This window comes from Numida meleagris, chromosome 2, assembly GCF_002078875.1.
Source record: "Numida meleagris isolate 19003 breed g44 Domestic line chromosome 2, NumMel1.0, whole genome shotgun sequence".
Lineage (NCBI taxonomy): Eukaryota > Metazoa > Chordata > Aves > Galliformes > Numididae > Numida > Numida meleagris.
The window spans coordinates 95,289,871-95,311,044 of NC_034410.1; the positions used below are offsets into that span (position 1 = coordinate 95,289,871).

Below are 21,174 nucleotides of genomic sequence, written 5' to 3' on the forward strand. Positions count from 1 at the left end.
TGCGCTCCTCAGCAAGGCGCAGCCAAGGCAGCAGGCCCAGCTTGGGGAGAGGAAGCCAGTGTGCTGACATTCAGTATAGATTTGCTGTCACACATGTTAACTACCTCAGGAAACATTCCAAAAGAGCTCCCCTTTATGTTACCGGGTACAGATTTTGCTATACCGTACATCCAATTAGAAAGTACTCTCTGAATGCATTCTGTGTGTATAATGCTCGATTTCTTTTTAAATTAAAATGTAATGTAGTAACCCCTTGTGCTGCATTTGCTGAAGTAACTGAATCATAGAACCGCTAAGGTTGGAAAAGTCCTCTGAGAGCATCTAGTCCAACCACTGACCCATCCCCACCATGCCCACTAATCATGTTTCTCAGTGCCACATCCACACGGCTCTTAACACCTCCAGAGATGGTGACCTCATCACCTCCCTGGGCAGCCTGTTCCAGTGCCTCACCACTCTTTTGGAGAAGAAACTTTCCTTAATATCCAATCTGAACCTGCCCTGGTACAAATTAAGGCCATTCTCTCTCATCTTATTGCTGTTACCTGGGTGAAGAGGCTGATGCCTACCTCGCCACAACCTCCTTTCAGGTATTTGTAGGAAGTGGTAAGATCTCCCCTGAGCCTCTTCTCCAGACTGAACAATCCCAGTTCCCTCAGCTGCTCCCCATAAGACTTGTGCTCCAGACACTTCACCAGCAGATGTGAAGCAGCTTGTACTATGAACACAAATACCACTTACAGACATTCTCCTATACATTCCTGCTACTCAACCCTCCTCACCACCAATCCCCTACTCCTCTCCTTTGCCCCAGCAGCACAGCCAGCAGGGCTGCAGCTGAACCAGTTACGTGCACACTGCCAGCCCGCTGCTATGGAGCTTCCTCTCAACCAGGTGTGAAGGACACTCAGCACTTAAGAGTTCTTCTTTCTTTTATTAATCTGTGAATATTCTCTATATTTAGTCCTTACGAAAGTGACGGGCAAGACGAATTATTAGATATCCAGCGGGGCTAAATCCACGAAGCTCCTCTGGACTCAGTTCACAATGCACATCACTTCAGTGCAAGGTTCTTCCCATCCAACCCTATGAACAACTCCAGTTATAGATCTTATTAATGACTGCCTAATTTAGGCATGAAAGTAACGATGATTTATAAGAATGAGGTCTACTGTCACCCCTAGCTTGAGCTGAGACACCCTATATGAACAATTATGACTCTAATCCTGTACCATTTAATTTCCCCATTGCTGAACAACAGATTATTGCTCCTTGTTTTCTTTGTGAAAACATAGCACGATCAGGTGCTCAGAATGCCGTACACTGCAACAAACAAGGATCTGTGGTGCTCCACCTGGAACAACATTCTTGCTATTAACGCATGCACAGAGTGGCTGGTTGCAGACTGAGCACCACAAACTTTCCTGGCTGATGGTTAGGTTTTATGAACACCACAGAAATACTAAGAACCAAAAATCCCAGGCAGTTAATAATAAAGTAGCTCCAACACAGTCATAAGAATGGGCAGCTGGGAACATGGGTGCGCACAGCGAGTTTCAGATGGTGATAGCCACCCAAAGCAGGGTGATGGCTTTGGGCAATTCAGCAACCTTTTCTTCCCACCATCTGCCACACCTCCTGCTCTCTACCCACTGGCTGACTGGTCAGGCAGCCTTGCTCTGTCTACCACAAGTAGGCATCTTACAGCCTCCCTACCAAATCTAGCTTGATCTGTTCTCTCTCAAACTAGCATTGGCCCTTCTGTGTTACCCTATCCCTCATGGACACACCTAGAAGGCCCAACTGCACCTCCTAAGGATTGCCACCAGTTTAATATTCCAGCATCGAAGTTTCAAGTCTTTTAAAGTCAGCCAAATGTATCTCCTCCAGGTCATGTACATTGTGAATATGCAATGTAACAAATGAGAAGCTGTGTTAAAATATACTGGTGCAAGCAGTGGGCTTCCACTGTGTACTGTGAAAAACTGCAGTGCAAGCTGAGGGCTTCCATTCCATGAAATACAGCATGACTTACTTAAGCCTACCTTCAACACGGTGTGGCTGCCGAGGGCCAGCAGGCCCAGCACGTGGTCTGTGAAGGAATCAAGTGGAGGCTGCTAAGTCAAGAGGTTGCCTTGATTCCCATTTTCTTGTAATACCAGTTGATGAGATCTAAAGGCCAGTGGTAAGACTTAGAGATCAGGACTCATCCCTTCAGCCGGCTGAGTGACTCAGTCACATACAAAAGAAATGCATCTGCAACTGAAAGGGTTAAGTGCTTAACACTACTTCTATACAAACACATTTAAAAGATCATTTTCTATCCTCATCCTCTATTAATGATGGAAAAAAACAATAATACTACGCTGTAGTCTACAAAAACGTGTTGTTTTTATAGCTTTCTCATTTCAATTAAATTTCTCAGTGTTTATGGTCAGTAAGCTCAGAATACTGTACTGTACTGCAGAGCAACATACCGTCTGTGGCAGAAACTGTGAAAATATTATGTTGTGTGGAATATAATTTTGTTCAGTTTCTTTTGTTCTGTTGTGTTTTTGTTAATTATTTTATTTTTTATGATAAACAGTTTAGGAATACAAGCTATGTGATATCTTCACCTATACCTGTCGACTTACAGAGAGAGTGGTGAGGTGCTGGAACAGGCCGCCCAGAGAGGCTGTGGATGCCCCGTCCCTGGAGATATTCAGGACCAGGTTGGATGGGGCCCTGGGCAGCCTGGTCTAGTACCAGATCTGGAGGTTGGTGGCCCTGTCTGCGGCAGGAGGGTTGGAACGTGATGATCCTTAGGGTCCCTTCCCAACCCAAGCCACTCTATGATTCTATGATTTATTGGCAACATTTAAAAATTCTGGTTTTCAAGACACAACGCCTGCATCTTCCTTCTTTCCCCCTTCATGTACAATGTGAGGCAGAAAACAAGTATGTTTCTTTTCTTTTTTCTTTATAGAGATAAGCCAATCACTAAGAAAATGCCGAATACTGCATTTCTTCTTCAGATTCAGATTCAGATGAATGCAGATATTTAAACCTCAGACAGGTCTGTATCACATCTGCGGATTTCTAGCAGTTTTCAGCCCCACACTGAAATCAGATTTTCTCTGGAAAATCACCTCTGGAGCTGTTGGTTTTTCCCCCATTGGTTGACAAGTATAATTAATTAGAAGAGAGGTGTGTGTCTGTATGTATGTACGTATGAATAATGGAATGAGACACAGCTGGTAAAACTAGCAAAGCATAAATGTAATGTCTTGACCACTTGTCGCTATTACAAAATCCTACGGCATTTTTCCCTTGTGTATTAGTCTTGCAATGAGGATAATTAAATTCAGTCTACTTAAATCCTTAGCTGAAATAGCTACTAGAGTCATGTATAGAAAGGTATTTGCATGTCTACCTCATATTTAAGTGACTTAACTGCCATGGAGAACAGGGACAAACACATCTTTTGAATATGGCGTATATACGATATTATTAAATAAAAGAATTTCTATGGAGAGCTTAGAGCTTATGCAGTCTGTAGTTTAGTTTCTGTTTATCTAAAATACATACGTATATTTTTCCTATAATAATCATTTATCCACACAGGCAGAATACGCTGTGAAGTCTGTCATTGCTCTTTTTAAGTCAGAGAACATCACAGTCATGAAAAACACCCTCTGCAAGAAAGGTCTTGAAATAATACTTCAGCTTTCTCACTAGAGAGACCAGAATTTAAAAAAAAAAAATCTAATTGATATGGTTCAGCGAGCAGTTAGGTTCAGTTAGCCCTGCAGAACAGAGGGGAAGAAAAACTAATTATTATCATCATCTAATCAAGCTCAGTATATTGCAAAGTACTGCAAAATGTTGTGTCCGTGGGTGCCATTCAAATATCTCTGAAATCTATCTCTATTATGCATAAACATTTTTGTACACAGTTATTAACTTGACAAATGATGTCTTTATAGAATCCATAATAGAAAGTGTGGCCAAATATCCAACTGAAGTGTTCCAGGCAATATGCAGAAACAGTTGTGCTCATGTAGAAATTAGGTTTCCCAACAGAGATCTCTAAAGCCCCATTTGTACTTGAAAGACATGCCTCATTTTGTTTTATTTTTTTTTTGCTAGCCAACAAATCTCATCTGTATTCTGTAAAACACACCTTTCAACTGTGAAGGAAAAACAATGTTTTAGCATTCTGTGGGGAGAGAAGATAAAGGAGGGGGAGAAGAGGAAGGGAGGGAACGAGGGATTATTTCCCCAGCTACCTGGAAGATAAAAACACCCTTCTAATTCACAAGCTTTTTAATATGGATAGAGGAGAAAGTTGTTTTCAGGAAAGCGTGAGAAACATTTTACAAATGCAGAAACTGGATCAGAGGAAGATCACTCTGCTTTTACACTCTGGCAGCAAAATTGGAGTCACCCTTTCTCATTCGCAGATGTTCCTTCTACCTGGAATGCAACGCAGAGTATAGAAGTAGGTAATGTAGAACCCCAGTCTGGCAACAGTAATTGTGCTATTTCTGCATGCTTCTACAAGGGCTGCAATGTGCTGCAGATCTGGAATTTGGAAAAAATAAAAATAAAAAAGTTCTAGCATGTACACATATGTGCGTGCATCCACTTTTAGGATGTACAGCAAATGGAAACACTAATACTTGAATTTACATTCTTAGACATAAAATAGTAAAATATGAACTCTAGACAAACTGCCATAGTACTGCTAAGGAGGCATTCATCATACAGGTAATACTACCATGCATCTCAACTCAGTGATGACAATTCAGAAATTGGCCACTCATTGCTGACTCTTAACTGAAAGAGATAAAGTGAGAATCATCCACGCTGGAAAGCTTTAAGTTGACATGGCTCTGTTTGCATTCATCAGCATGACAGGAAGCAAAAGGGATGAGTCAGGTTTCGTCTGCAGTGTTAACCCAATGCCGTATCTTCAAGGGAACAAAAAGCTGATGGCCCTACAGTTACAGTAATCCACATCAAGAAATTAATCTTTTGTAACGAGGAAGTTCTAGAGTCCTCACTTTCAAAACAATGTTAATTGAAGCATGTTAGTTATGGTACAGTGCGGAGATTAAGACAAGAGTGAAAATCCAATGCAGGATTCTGTTCAATTAATCACACAAGTACCAATGTTGTTCAACATTCCAGCAGCTAATTAGCACATGGATGGTATCTGAGTAATAGCTGGCTGGTGCAGAGATGACCACACATCTGTTCCCCACCTCTCTGCATCACTCTGCATGTTCACAGCCTACACATTTCTCTCTCGAAGTCTTAATTAACAGACACTTTGTGTTGCAATAAGTAAAGACACTGTTATCACCTGCTACAAGAAGAGAAGCTCTTCACATCTAGTCCACTAGTGTCAAACAATTACGTATGGAGTTCAGTACATTACATTTAAAGAGCAGACGTTTCTGTAGGTATGGCTGATAACCTACAGGAGCCTCATATACAGAAGGGCTGTAGGAAGCTTGCTCAAACTGGCCTCCTCTGCCATTTCCAGCACGTCTTCCCAGCACATCATCTTGTTCCCCTGGGCTGCTGGCCACCCCTCCCAGGGCCGGTGGTGCTGTGCAATACATCATCCAGCTCCGGCTGGCAGCAATACCACAGTTCTCACTGCTAAGCAGCTCGGTGTGCCAGCACAGCCTGCTATCCTCCTCTTACGAAAGAGAAACATAAGGCAGCCCAGATTTCTGCTTTGTAAGGTATGACGGAAGACTTGCATGCAATGCAAGTGGTTACTTTTTAGTTGAGGAACCTGCACTGCAGGACTTTGACAACAGCTGTACACAAGCATCATTCAAAGTAACTCACAGAGACTTCAGGTTCACATCACACATCGGAGCCTACACACTGTCCCCTGGATGAGGATAGTCAGCTTTCTGTAAGACTGAAGAAATATCTAGCGCTCAAGTTCTGTCTGATCTTACAGTCACATAGCAGGTACCAGTTTAAAGCCTGAAACCTCAGCCTTACACATTTCCTAAATAACACTCTTTGGCTACAAGTGGACTCAGTGTTCAGAGACTCCCTCTCTTCAAATATTGTTGAATTCTTGCCTCCAGAACACCACACGGTAATGAGATCTACAATCTCAGAAGGAATGGAGCGAGGTTGTGGATGCCCCCTCCCTGGAAACATTCAAGGCCAGGCTGGATAAGACTTTGAGCAACCTGGTCTAGAAGGAGGTGTCTCTGCCTATAGCAAGGGGGTTGGAACTACGTGAGCTTAAAGGTTCCTTCCAACCCAACCCATTCTATGATTCTATGAAAAAACTATTTTTTTTTTAATCAGCTTTGAAATGCATTGAGTGATCTTTTAATCTTAGTGCACAACCATGTTCCTGACCCAACTTCTGTTCATTACTAGTACACAGAACTACTTATTGACACTCAAAGGTGAACAATTTCAGACTTTCTGGTTTCTATCCAAATCAGAGTTTGTTCACAATTTCTTTCTGCTGGTTTCCTAAGTTTTCTACATCTGTACCATGCTCCTGTGCTGCAACAACTGAACTCAGCATTCCAGAGAAAGGTGAAACGTTGATCTGTGTAACACCACCATAACATTTCACATCCTATTTTTATTGATTCAGAATATTTTATCTGACCACAACTATATTCTCTAAAGAGGTCTTAATTCAGCTCGTCACAGTGATACTTAGGTCCCTTTCCTTAAATTACACAATTAATTAGGATCCAAAAAACTGCATTAATAGCACATACTTTGCCCTCCAGTATGAATTACTTTGCATTAATCGAGATGGAATTTCATCCATTATTCTGTTCACTACTGACCTCATTTGATTAAATCTTTTCAGTATACCTCTTCAGACTTCACTAACTTCAACCACACAACCAAATATCATTAAATTACATTCATCATTTTTTAAGATACGCTGCCGCAATTTTAGAATTATAGTTGACTGATGAAACTTAAGCCTATTCTTCGTTCATTCTTCATCAAAAAAGTCACATTTTAATGCAAATGGATTTTTTATGTACCTACTTAGAGTCTATTTAGCATATCCATTTCCTCACCCTTAGATGTTGACATACAAGTGAAAAACTACAGGCAAGTCTCTAAATACCAGACATTATGTGCTAATGTCAACAAACAACACAAAGCACATCTTTTCTAAACATTTTTTTAATTCTCACTGTCAGCTTATCATTGTATTTCTTCCAGTACAATACCTCTTTTACTGATGTTATTACCGCTTAACATCTCTTCAGATGTTTTTTCAACCACTTAACATTTTTGTCTTTTGTTATTTGCGAAGTAGATGAATATATTATCTTCATTTTATAAATAAAAAAACTAAGGAAGGAAAAGAATAATGATTTACTCAGGACTGCACAGCAGAGCTGCCAAGAAAATCTGAATTCGTTGGCGAGACCTATTCACTGATCACCAGTTCTTCCATTCTTTGTATCATTCCAGTCGTTCCTCTAATCTTTCTAGCAACAAGAGAATTTGTGTTTCCCTGTATGCTATGCAATAGGCTTGTCAAAAGGGGACACAGTTTGAAACCTGTGTTTTACACCAAAGCAGATGCATTTGCAGGACGAACACAGCCAGCACCAAATACTCACGGCCAGTTGACTGATCATCTATATTGTAACAGCCTATCAAAAGTGACAGGTATTCACAATGAGAGCTACAGCTAATTACAAACAACAGCCACATACACCTTTCATCCCAGTAATTAAAATAAACGAGACAGCGTATCTTTGTCATGAAGAAAAATAAAAGAGCAAGTCTGCAACATAACGATTCCAGCCATCGTATAGAAAATTTCCAACTGGTAGAAACAGTAATTTCTTAAGAAATATCTGCAGCTACTGGAAATACATCAGGATCATTTCTTATTGAAACAGCTCAAAGGCTCTGCAAGACCTCAGTGTTACTTGAGGTATTAGCTGCAAAGCACTGAACACAAATGAGGAGAATGAGTACTTGAAGGAGCATGGCAGGGGAAGCCACGCTGAGGTGGAGGAGTGCCATGTATGCCAGGGTGAGTGCTCTCCAGGAGGCTACAGACCCTCCTCCAGAAAACCCACGGAGATCACCCTTAAAGCAGACCCTGGGTCTGCATTTTCTCAAAGCAGATAGTTTAACCCGGACCAATGAGCTAGGTTTGAGAAACAAGAGAACTACCTGAACTTTAGCTGTAGATGCAGAACACGAACTATCCAAGAACAGAGAAACTGACACTACCACAGAAAATAACACACACGTTCTTACAGGATCTCGTATTTGAATAAAAAGAACCACAGCCCAACCAGCCCCAGTCATACCAATTTGTCTATGCACACACACACTCTTTATCTTAGAGAACAAAAAAAAGAACATTCTAAATCTCAGTAAAATGTAAAAGAAAGATTGTTTAGGAAAACTGTGCTGCCAAGAACACAATAATATCACCAGCAGCCCCCACACATTTGTTATTGCATTCAGCACAAGTGCCGGATGAACATCTGCACTGTAAAAATTCAGCCCATTAGCTCCTTCAGCTTGTTAGCATATTTTAATACTGTGATCACAGCTTTCTATTTCTATCAAGGTGCTACTAGGTGCCAGACTCAGTACTCGCATGGTGCGTCATTATTATCTCTATACCCCCCAGGTTCTTAATCTGTCTTACTTCTGCGAACCTATTACACAGCAATGCTGAAACATAAGAGAAGAGCAGGGAGAAATGTGAGAAGGGAAGAGGAAGCTACCGGTACAGCAATACTGCTGCCAAGGTAAGTAAAGCTGTGATCTTATCATGTACGGTTGGACTAATGCCGTGTTACGTACGCCTCTCTCTAGCCTTGCAGATTGTGTTATAAGTGAGAAAAAAATCATCTAACACATACAGAAAGCAAGTAATTTAACAACTCTCTCTCTTGACCTGTTTTCCTTTAGCTCCCTACAGTGTCTTAGCATAAATAGTTGGTCAGCTTTCTCATTTATGGTTTAAATAGAACATGAAAAACATTTTAACCCTGATTTTAATCTGAACCCTGTAATTAAGAGAATTGGTATTTTTAAACAAAGAAAGAAATCCCAAATAACTTTTTCATAGGAGCTGAGGTGCAGACCTTTCCACGTTGCTACTGATATTTTTCTTAGCACTACCTAGCCTGTATTACATCAGACACGCATGCGAATAAAACAGAACCGAGGGCATGCCTGCTGTAATGTACGCACACGTACGCCCACAGCATCTGACACCTGTGTGCTACACAGGCGGGGTGACAACTGTGTCTTTTACGTGCAGAAGGTTCTGTGTGTGCATCTTGCTTCTTAAGCATCCAGGTCAAACTTAGGCCTATTTGCATCACGAGATGAACGTGGTCCACTCTTAAATGTAAAGCTGCCAGAGTACAGATCCTAACAACCAAAAAAAAAGCTCCACAAAATAAAAAATAAAAGAACTACCACAAAATCACTTTCCAAAGAACAGAAATCCCGTGCTCTTCCTATGGAGCAGCACAGCATTCCTCCAAGGAACCACTTTTACTGGGAAAAGCATTAACTGCTTGGCTAATTTACTTACACTCTTCCACTTCACATCTGCAAGAGCGGTCAGTGCCAGATTCAATACTGAGCTGGCTGAGCCTTTGATCTGACCCAAGACAGCTGTTCCTAGGAACACATTTAACTAGCTAGCATTACTCCAGTAAGCACCGTGTCTTAAGCCAAACTAGACTTTGCTACTGAGAAGAAATAGCATAATACTTTCTGCTAGCTTGAGCTCCTTCCAAACAAACATAAATCCAGTAATGCTCATTGAGAGACGCCCTCTTCTAAATTCTGATGCTTCATTCTTCTGCTACATTTCTCTGGAACAAAAAGTGACAAATGAGAATATCTCGAACAGAGATTTTCAGAATGAGGAAGGCAGGGGAAAGGAACAAATAGCTCTTAATTCCCAAACTCTCTTGTATTCAGGCAACCATCTTTAAGCATATGTTTAAGTGGTTTAGCGAGACTAGGACTAAGGCATTTACTAACCCCACAGTTTCATGGAGACCTTAAACCAGTGAAGGATACACCATCACTGAATGCAGCACTTCCATCCGTGGCTGTACCACCCTCCACTTTGTGTTGGTGCAAGTACAGCTGAGCTGAGTACAGAACCAAAGACATAACATGGGTCAAAACCAAGTGGAAGTTTCTCAGGGTTAATTAGAAGCAGATCAGGTCTCCAACCCAACTCTTCTGTGGCTGCACAAACATCTGCACAGGGACACTGGGCCACTTTAAAACCTATGAAAATGTAAGTCATTTTCACACTAGCTAAGCACCTTCCAAATGCTATACAGAAGAAACAGTTTGTGATCCTTCTCTAGGCATCCGTATTAGCCAAGCGCAAACAGCACAAATGCCGTCTTCCTAATGCGCATTTACCAGTGCTAACAGATCTGAATGAATGAAAGAGAGAATGATGGCTTTAAAATTCATGCACGAAGATTTCAGAACTGCATCTAAAACTTAGAGAGGCTTAGCCAGGCAGCTCCAAGTGCAGTGTACTACATGATCCTTGCAAATGCCAATGTACAGGGAGTAAGCGGAGCAAGAAACAATACTTAACTAACGTGAACTGAAAAAAAAAAATCAACAGAAGTTGCCTGATGCCATTCTATATGATTTCTAATGTGGTGTCTGAACACCTATTAGTTGTGCATGAAATAATGTCTGACAGTAACTGACACACAACTTATTCTCTTTCTCTCTTGGGGGGGTAGAAGAATGGTGCTTGTGGCATGATACTGTGCTGTGGTTTCTGTACTTTACGCTTAGACCTGTATTTTTGGAGCGTTTCTGCTATTACACACTTCTCGTAGAGAAAACAGTTTGACAAAAGGTGCTCTCGGAGTATGCAAAAGTCCATTTGCTTGCCTCATACTGGTCCGCAAGGAGCTGCCGTCTCTTGCAAAGCCAAGCATACCTGTGACATGGAAAGCCATATCATACCTGATGCATGGTGTTATTCCACTGAGATTGCCAGCTTGAAATTTAGGCACTCTCTCAGATGCGTGAAAATCAGTCTTTGAATCAAGATTTTAATACACTGTATGCTTTGAGAACATAAAATTCTCTTTTGCATCTGTAAGACATCAGTAGCAGAAAATGGAGACAAGAAGAAAAAAAGAATTATTAGACATGATCTTACTAAATTGAAATGTTTCCTACTACATGACGTTTCCTAAAAGCTACCAGGAATTGAAGGAGGGGTGAATGAAACGCACATGAAGAACAAACAGAAACAGTTCTAACACGTTTTGTTTCTAGATCTTTTTGATTAAAGGTGATACAACTGACTTACATTGCTCACAAATGAATAATACAGCATTTCAGAGCTCTTGGAATTCCCACACTTGAATCTGCATGGCACGGAGCTTTTCTTTCTTATCTCATTAACTGTACAAATATGATTAATGTTCAGCTGAAAACTTTGTGAAATGGAAATTCCTTACCAGGAGCCGCATTCAGCCCTGCTTGTAAGCAGATGCAAATACCTGATGTTGTACTGGCGTATTTCAGGGTTGTTACTGGCCACGTACACATGTCTGGATTGTCCAAATTGCTAACAGCGTAATGCTCCAGGAGAAAAATGGGTACGCTCCAGCATTACCAAGTTCCTCTGAAGTTTTATTACAGAATTCAGAATACAAAATGGGATTAGCAGCCTACTTCACTGCTTACACTAAATGTCAGGAAATATGGTATTTTTAAAAGTACTTACACAATACCAAAGTAAGAAAAACAAAGAATTCACCTTACGCTTCCCTTTTTTCAAGAACAGGACCTGTTTATAGCACTTCAAGACTGAAGGCAGCATTACAGGCTGAAAGCAAACTGGGTATTCTAAATAAAAAGTTATCTGTCTGGAATTTGGTTTTATAGACAGATGTAAAATCTAGAATGTTGCCACTTATTCTGTAACACAAAACCCAGAGGACTCTTTGCTTTTCAAATGAGTCACCATATGTTATATTTTTTTGTTGTATTTCATCAGTTGAAAAACACTTACCGCTCCAGCTACATCAGAAGATTTTTGCTTGCTTATCATTAACTGCCCTTAGAGATAGAGAAAGGGAAAGTGGCAGTGGCAGCAGTGACTTAATGGCACGTGGTCTTCCTTTGGCCATGCAGCACAGGCAGCCCCGTGTGCCCTCCCTTGCCGGCTTGGGCCATGGGGAGCCACGGTGGGCAGAAAGGACAAAGCCTTCCGCACCAGTGGGCCACATCCAGAGAAAGGCGGCAGCAGAGTGCTTCCAGGTGTGTGCTGCCACGGACCCAACCGATCAATGCAGGGACTGCGCAGTCCCACACACACGCACTCTTTAGGGCTCTCCCAACCACCAGCCCTGCTGGGCTGTGTATCCGAATCGAATCTCTGTGCGGTGCCAGGGCATACACAGCTGAAATCAATAGTGCCGTAACATCACAGCTCTCCTTCCTTCCCCGAAGCTCGCTGATAGAGGAGCTTCAGCTGAAACCAGCCACGGTGGGGAGCAGGCCAGCAGGCCCCACCGCTGGCCCGCAAGGCAGGCCCGCATTGATTGCCATCTGATTAGAGGCAGTGTGTCCTGACTTTCCCCAGTCACTTAAGCCGGCGTCTCGTTGCTTGTCCTTAGAGACCACAGCTCCACTCAGGCAGAGAGCGTCTAGACAGTATTCATGATCCATCTGTCTGGCACAGCCAGGCTGATGACAAACTCTATTAGAACCGAAACAATTTTTTTCTCTCTTCCCTCCTCCCATCTCCCTTTTCCTCTGAGAAGCAGTAATCTGACACTGAAAATTACTATCATTGTTGCAATTCTCAAAATAGCAGTGCCAGACTTTCATTAACATCAACGCTAGACTGCTAAATATTTAAAGAAATGGATAAATTTCACCTGAAGTGGGACAGCCCGGCACACATGAAAGCAGAAGCACAATCAAAATGTAAATCTAAGCGGTTGTTTTTATCTGCGCGAATTCGGTGTCACAGTCAGAGGGGGATGCCAAAGGTCTCCTTAAACAAAATATTTTCCTTTGATTGAGCTTTTTGTTTTTAAAACAGACTCGTTCTCCAGCCCCCCGCAGATCCCTACAAAGCTCAGCGCTGACAGCAGTAGGAGGGGTGCTGAAAGGGAGAGCCAGAGAGCTGCGGTGCGGCTCCTTTTTTACCTCGCCGAGGAAAATGAACTCCCACAGCAAGCCCCGCTCTGCCAAAACAGCCCTGGCGCATCGGCTCCATCAATGCCGACAACTTGTGATTCGATGGAGACATCATTTTCACATGACGAGAAGGATTCGTTTCCCTTTTTTATTGTTCTTCAAATGTTCATACGTGTCAATATTTGTGTTCAGCGTGCCCATGAGCACCCGCAGATCACAGCAAAGAGTACCTGTGCTGTTTTCCGCTGAACAATGAACCCAAATCTCCACCATCCCTAAAAATCGCAAAGCCACTCAATTAGAGGGATTTTGATACTGCAGTCTGCCAACAGACAATAGACTACACCTCCCATTTCCAAATCTAATTTTCTTCTAGCAGGACAAGGCAGGCCGATCATTCGTTGCAAAACAAAGGGAGACGCTCTAACAAATGAACTGTGTCCTGCTGGAAACATGCACTTTGTTCCTATTCCTCAGAGCCCAAATTCTGCAGGTCACATGCAGCTGCAAGCTGCCCACAAGGCCAGGTCTTCATAATGTTTAAAATTCTACTGGGAGCTGCATTTTTCCAATCACAGTTTCATGCAGTTAATACACTCTCAGCCTCAAAGCAGACTTCAAGATTAGCCATCTCGATCAATACACATTCATGGCTGAGTAAAATAAAAACAAGAAATGGGTCTTCCAGGAGCTTGCATGCGCTCCTTTGAAAGAGGCTACCTGCAGTAAAATAAAGAGTTCTCTCTGAGTGTCCTCACCTAACCTACTACCTTGGCACATTCCGTTCTGATGCCTTTGCATGCCTTTTGACCAACTAACACCTGCTGGATGGCAACCTGTGTTGCCTGAAACCAGTTTCTAACCCACATGAGCTAATAAAGCCCTCGAGTCTCTCTGTGCCATACAGAACCAAACCTCAAATGTAGCAGCATAAAGTAACCTTACCTACTAGTCAGGAGAGGAAAATTAATAAAACCAAAGGCTGCAGAAATACAGGATTTGTTTAACTTTGCATATGTGAGACAACTCACTAAGTTCAACAACGACATTCAAAAAGATTGAATTAACAGCCTCCACACAGAGACAGATGAGAATAGCAAGGAGAACACTCAGTCTATGGGATTAATCTACCCTAACAAAAAGCCATCACGTCTGCTGTAATCACAAGATCCAGGGAGCAGGTCACCCACAAAAAATATCTGTCTATGCAATTGTTCATGCAACATAACTAAACCAAACAACAAGCTGCAACAAGACATGCTGGATTTGGCTGCTGGCAGGAACACAAATGAGAAATGCTTCAGTAGCCAGGAAATATAGGTTACCACTAACATGGGCATACTGCTGAAATAAACTTAAGCAGGGCTTCCCTATGAATGTTTATTTAGACATTGTTTGGAGGCAGTCTATATATTACCATGAAATGAGATTAATATTGCTTCTGCAGGACAGAAGGTCTGAATACAGTGGAGAAAGGGATTCTTTGAAAAAAAAAAAAGTCCAGGGGAAGGTAGACCACACTAACACCAACCTGCTCTGGGTAAAGACCACAGCAGTTCCAACAGACAACAGGCAATCTTGCTCAGATGCAGACCAGCATACACATACACATTGCTCTTTCCAACAGTTTCCTGCCCATTCAAGAACTGTGCACAAGCAAGAAGATGCAAGAACACACTGACACTTAACACTAACCAGCCTAGAAATTACCACTTTAAAAATCTTTTTTTTTTCCCTCCTGGTTGTAATTATTTCCTTTTTACAGTGCTATGTTACCTACCATCTTGCCACTAAGTAGAGGCCAATCGTATATATTTCTGCTTTGGAAGGCAGCACCACCAGCTAGGACATTTCTAGCACATGTATTCTGGTATGCTCTGCTAGAGATCACCATTAAAATCATTGACCAAAAGCATGGAAAAGTTTCATAATTCAACATGTCATCCCTTTAAAGCCTGGGGACCACAATTCAACAACTATTCTAGATTTCTTTTTCAAGGCCTGAATAGGCCAGTACAGCTGCCTGCCACATTCCTAGTGATGTTCTTTCCTATTACCAGTTGACAACAATTGCTACCATTTAATAGCCTATTTAATAGACAGAACATAATAAATATCATTAATCCTCATTTCTTTAAAATACTGTTCGTAGCAGTAGCATTTTTCTGCCTGGCTTTGATCTTTTTTTCTGTTTGGTTCACCTTTAGGTCCAATGTTTTACCATTTCTGGTATTTAATTTAGAACAGAAGTCTCTTCATTTACCAGCACGTGTGTCATGGTTTTGTGATTTTCGGTTATTGGTATTCCACATCATAACATCATGTAGTGGATATACCCGGTTCTCAGAAGAGAAGGACTACCACAGTCCCCACGGTACTTTGCTCCTCTGTTACCATTTCCAGCCGGAGGGAAAAGATAAAAGCTCGCAGTATAAAAACTTGCAGATCACGAGACCTCGTCCCTTTTTCCGCCGTCTCTCATCTTGGCAGCACCTCGCTCTCCAGCTGTCTTATCATCGGTAGTAGAGTAAGGCCTACCTTGATTTTTGGGACATTCTCTCTCTGTATTGGATTTATCAGCTTAAATTGTAATTATATTGTATTATAGTGTGTTGTTTTGCATTCCGATATCTTATTTAGTAAATTAGTTTGTTTCTCCTCAGATTGTTGCCACTGTTCTTTGCTCTCAGGGCCATCTCCTTACCCTTTTCCCCTTTTCCCGGGGCGTGGACCCGTGGATCCCCCGTCCCCTTCGTCACGGAATCGGGCCTAACGCCCGTAAACCGTTGACAACGTGTCACACAGTCCCTATTGCAGTGAAAAAGTACAGTCATTACTGATATCCAAAAATTCAACAAATAACCAAGCGCCCCTTCAGCCACAAGGTATGCAAGAAGTTAAATACTTCAGGATGCTGCTACCAATAAATCAAATATTTCCTCTCCAAGCTACTAATCTGCCCTGTTGTTACAAAACTAGCAGACAACAAAACTGTTTATGTAATTATTCCACTTCACTCAGCACTGGGGAGGTCTTAAGTAGCAGAACTACTGTGCTGGACATCATACTTTAACAGGAGTCAGATAAAAAGAACAAACAGACTTGAGGAAACAATTTAAATGAAAGAATTTGGTATTTTTTAAGTCTACCAAAGGGTAACTGAGCTGTTTGCAGGGTAACCATCCTGACATGTGTAAAAGGCTGACATGAAAGAAGCAGACCACACCAAGCCAATAGTCAGAAAATCCCCCCCTTTTTGTACTTTCAAGATGCACTTACAGATATGCATGCACAGAGTATGAGGCAGTGTTTTTTGACAACTCAAAAGCCAAAGTTAGCCTAAGTTCATGGGGAAACACATGTGACATTCTGATCTGGATCTGAGTATTTTCGCAAGACTTCCATTACAAAAACCAAAACCAAAGCAAAATAAAATGAAATAACATAAATGTACATGTAAACGATTACTATTTTAAAATGTTTGAAATCACAGCAGAAGTACAAGATTAGTCATATAAAAACATGTTAAATTGGAGGTTAGAGGTAAGAAGGGGAAGGGAATACATCCAACAGCTGACAATTTTCTATAATCAATTAACTGCAGTGATTATATCATGTTCAATACTGCATGTGTTCAATGCACAAATTACAGATACATGCTGCTTGTAATTTCTATTATTAACAGCAACATAATTAACAGAGATATTCCTAAGCCAGTCACAACTAGAGCTCAAACAGCTTTTTGAGAGCTGTCATTACGGGCAGAACCACACCAATGGCAAGCACTGCTAGACACCTCATTCCATACACTAGTTTCTCCATCAGATGCTGACCAGTGGAGGGACCTATCGATCTGTGGCAAACAACTGCCAATCCTATCAGGAAGGAAATGGTTTAGGGAGCATGTGACAAATCGTCATCCTCTTAGTACCTGCAATGCTTGTTTCTGCTATCCCTGCAATAAGTAAAACATTTCTGAAGGGTCTGTTTTAATCTTTTTAAAGTAAATACTGAGGTAATGCAGTACCCTGATATATGACAGGAAATCATCACAGTAACAGCACTTCTCTTGTACATGTAGACCAGAAACATTATTGGAAAACTTCTATTCAGAAAACTGAACTGTTTAAAAACAGTTGCAGAAGACACAAAATCAAAATTTGATTTCAGTGTCCATCAGGGAGGGCAAAGAGAGGGATTCTGTCATTCTCTCTCAGATACTTAGGCACCACAGAATAGCAAGTAAAGGTATTTTAAATACATACCTCCAAAAGCTCAGTGACCTACCAAATTAGTGCTGATCTCCACACTAATAAAATACATAGAAACAATGACTGCAACACCTTCCTTAATAGTCTCAGTAGCATGGGAATACTGTCACACACACAAAGCACAAAACATTTTTCAGAAATGGAAAACAATTGGAAAACATTTTTTAATCACTTAAAATATTATGCTTTCTTTCTCAGAAGTCACTTACAATTCATACAATCACAATCTCATTACCTGCAGCACAAATTCCTCCACTTCCCTCCACATGACCTCAACTTTCCTGATTTAGACACCCAGAGAAAGCATGTTAGACAGCGCTGCTGGTTCAGTGCTCTGTCTCAGCTCCCCTAGGTATGATACAGCAGACCAGGTTTCTGGAAGATGCTGATTTTTGAGGTAACAGACATATCCCACGTACATACACAGATGCACACGAAGAGCAAGTACTCACAGCTAAAGATGCCTGGAGGTGGATGCTCTGTTACAAGCAGACAGTTCTCTTCATCACTGTTGTCCCCACAGTCATTCTGTTGGTTACAAATCAATGAACCAAGATACAAGCATTTACCACTGGCGCAGGTGAATTTGCACTCTGAAAGGCAAAAAGGAAATCAGAACAAAAATTGATGAGGAAATCAGTGTTTATCTTCTTCACTAGCTAGAATGACTGATGTAAAAAGCAATCGGTAGTTTTCACATAGACACTATCTTGGTGGATGGGTCTTTCACACTTTACCACCGAAGTAAATAATGCAGTATTTGTAAGCATTGCAAGTCTGAATGATGTCTGAGTGTATGTGATAAATTTCAGATCACTAGAATCAATCCACTAATAAACCAGATTTGTCACTTGGGAAAATTCAACTTATCTTAAAAAAGACAAAAGATTCTTCTAATTCACATTGATTACAGTTCACTTACGACAAAGACTGTGTTCTCACCTATGTGTGCGTAGCACTTCACATATTTGGGGCAAGACAGCACTGTGAATAAATATAAATCATTGTCCCATGTTAGAAAAAAAGCCCTGCCCAATGTAAAACAGCACCAGCTGTAAGGCAGTAGTTAGTCTGTAACCAGCAACAATCCTGTCCAGACACAGATAATTATTCCTTAACTACCTTCCCAAAGCCAATCTGCCAGTCTCCCAGCTAATTACAATCAAGCACTCAGTGCCTGCACATTGAGCTCCCACATTTCAGTTTTCTTTTTTTCAAAAAGGAAACTCTAAAACCTCTGTAATGTGTCTGGATGCTGTACGCGGACTTACTGTATTCCTTTACATTTTGTTCACTGCAAAGAAATTAAAGGTTTCTGCTAAATATGTTTCAGCCACAAGGAAAAATTCCTCTGAAACTAAGTATTTAAACAAAAACATCATTACCTCTAGCTCATTCTTAAATTCTCTCTCTTCTTCCTTTTATGCAAAAAGTTGCAGGCTGCCTAACCCTGTGTAAGATATCACACTGGACTGATTCTCATCTCTTCAAAAGACCATTTCAAGGTAAAGCTCCTCATCTCATCTCCCACTCAAATTTTACACTGACATGAGAGCTACACACTTACCTGCTCTGGGTGATCAGGATGGACAATCTCCATCCTTGGCCTCTTGTTTACCAATAAAGATTCAGTGGTAACTTGTTACAAGAATTACAGCCTAGTGTCTACTTATCGTGGATGTTTTTCTTTAACTTTCAGAGCCCCGCCAGACAAGGCTTCAGTCTGACTTACTTGTCCTCTGTCTGAAATGGTAATAGCTCAGTATTTAAACATGGCATTATGTATTGAGGGTGTCTACTTGGTCGATAATTAAAATTCCATTGCCCTTCAGCTAAACTGATCATTTAAATGTCACCTCTAGAAACAAAGCTTAATAGTAAGCATTTGAGATATAATTAAGAAATATTCACAGAAATATAAATACCATTATAAAAAGCTTTTTCACTAGGCTTGTTCCAAAGATAAATACACTATTGACGTAGAACAGAGGACACATTATATCTAGACAAATTATAGTTTAATCATTACCCCTTTAGCATGTTGACGAATTCTGGCAATTGTCATTCTGAAGCAATGGCAAAGTAGATGGAACGAAAATCAAGGAACACTCACAAGCCTTTTATTTAAAGTAGTACCATTCTCTGAAACCTGGGCTTCCCCAGGGCTGCAGTTTGGGCCGGCTGATTCTGCTTAAGAGAGATCATCTCTTATCTTCAACATTTGTTCATCTTCAGCAGCCTCGATAGGAGACTTCCCATTAATCTTAATAGCACAAGGACTGGACTTGATCTGAATGGAGACGACAGGAGCTGTAATTCTAAAGAGACCCTAAAACAGTTACCGAGGCATGACATTTACACACTTGTATCTGATGTGTAATGTAAGCACGGTAATCACTAAGAGGGGGAGAAATAAATTGGGAAGGAGAACAAAATCATTTTTCGTAGCATATTTGCTTTGTAGTTAAGAGTGATTCGCAGGCCTCTGTCTGAAAACTTCACAAGCATTAATGACATCTAGGTATGCATACCAGCAAGAAGTTGCTTCAGTAAAATATATGCATCAACATGTGCAACATGTTAAAATGCTACTTAAGAATATAAATAAAAGCTGTAATAGGTTACGTAAGAAACACAAGCATTTCCTGTGTGCTTAGAATATATATTTGTATTGCACTTGGTCAAACTGCACTTGAAAATCAGTATTTCCCTAAGTAAAGTCCTCAAGATTTATGAAGTATTTAAATTATAGAATCAAATATTATAGAAAGTATTTTTCCACATTCCTCATCCTCTTCAGCAGTGACAAAGAACTGAAAAGCCATTTAAGGCCTTGACCAAAGAGAGTAAGTCTCTGAAACCCAAGAATCTAAGAAGGCTATTAACACTTACTTTTGCAAAGGAGACAGAAAAGATCTGTCTCAATACAATCTGATGATTACAGCACTTAGGACTCTTTTTTGCAAACTCAGAAAGTAAGAAACTGAACAAGAAAAGAGTAAAGCTGCTCTGAAAGATTAGAAAAGTTGGCTTGAAAGGGTTCAAACTTTGCAGACATTTTAAACGGGTTCAACAGAAAAGGCAGAATGAAAATTACTATAAATTGCTGAGATATTATGAAAATTAGACTAGCAACAGACACGCTGCTTCTATTTGAAAGAGAAGTATCAAACACCATATTGCTTGAAGTTTAAACACATGGCATGTTACTTTGGCCACATTTTCAAATTCTTTCCTGTGTCTTTGTGTTGAGCCCAACATAAAGCCTTCCACATTTCCCTCATGACTGATATAAAATGATCAAGCAAGATGTCAATTCAAAACCAACTAAAGCTAAGACCTTTGAGTTTCTATTTGACATACAGATTGTATGGTCTTCAGACCTCTTGTCCCCTGCTGACATCCCCACCGGGACTGGATGGTTGTTCTCTATGCTCCAGGAATTCTTCATTGATTATAAAATGCTCCATCTCAAGCCATGCCATCATGCTGCGCTGGGTCTGGGATGGAGCAAACACTCCACACAGCAGCTCCTGTGCTGCCATTCGTTGGATTTGTGATCAAAATGGCTGTTGCTGGGCAGTGCTCACATAGCATCAAAGCTTTCTATTTTTTCCTATTTCCTTCATTTACTCATCTGTCTTTTTGCTTTCACTCTTCCTAGTCTCTCTCCTACCCTGCAGTGGAACAGGTGAGCGAGCGCTGT

At 41.0% G+C, this 21,174-nt stretch overlaps 1 protein-coding gene across 3 annotated transcripts in view; it reads right to left on the minus strand.

The window, feature by feature from the left end:
- LDLRAD4 (low density lipoprotein receptor class A domain containing 4) overlaps positions 1–21,174 on the minus strand; it is a 272,734-nt gene that overhangs the window by 124,654 nt on the left and 126,906 nt on the right. For all 3 annotated transcript variants that reach the window (XM_021388867.1, XM_021388865.1, XM_021388866.1), the window contains one exon: positions 17,921–18,061. In XM_021388867.1, coding sequence (XP_021244542.1) covers positions 17,921–18,061 — 141 coding nt within the window. The remainder of the gene's footprint in view (positions 1–17,920; positions 18,062–21,174) is intronic.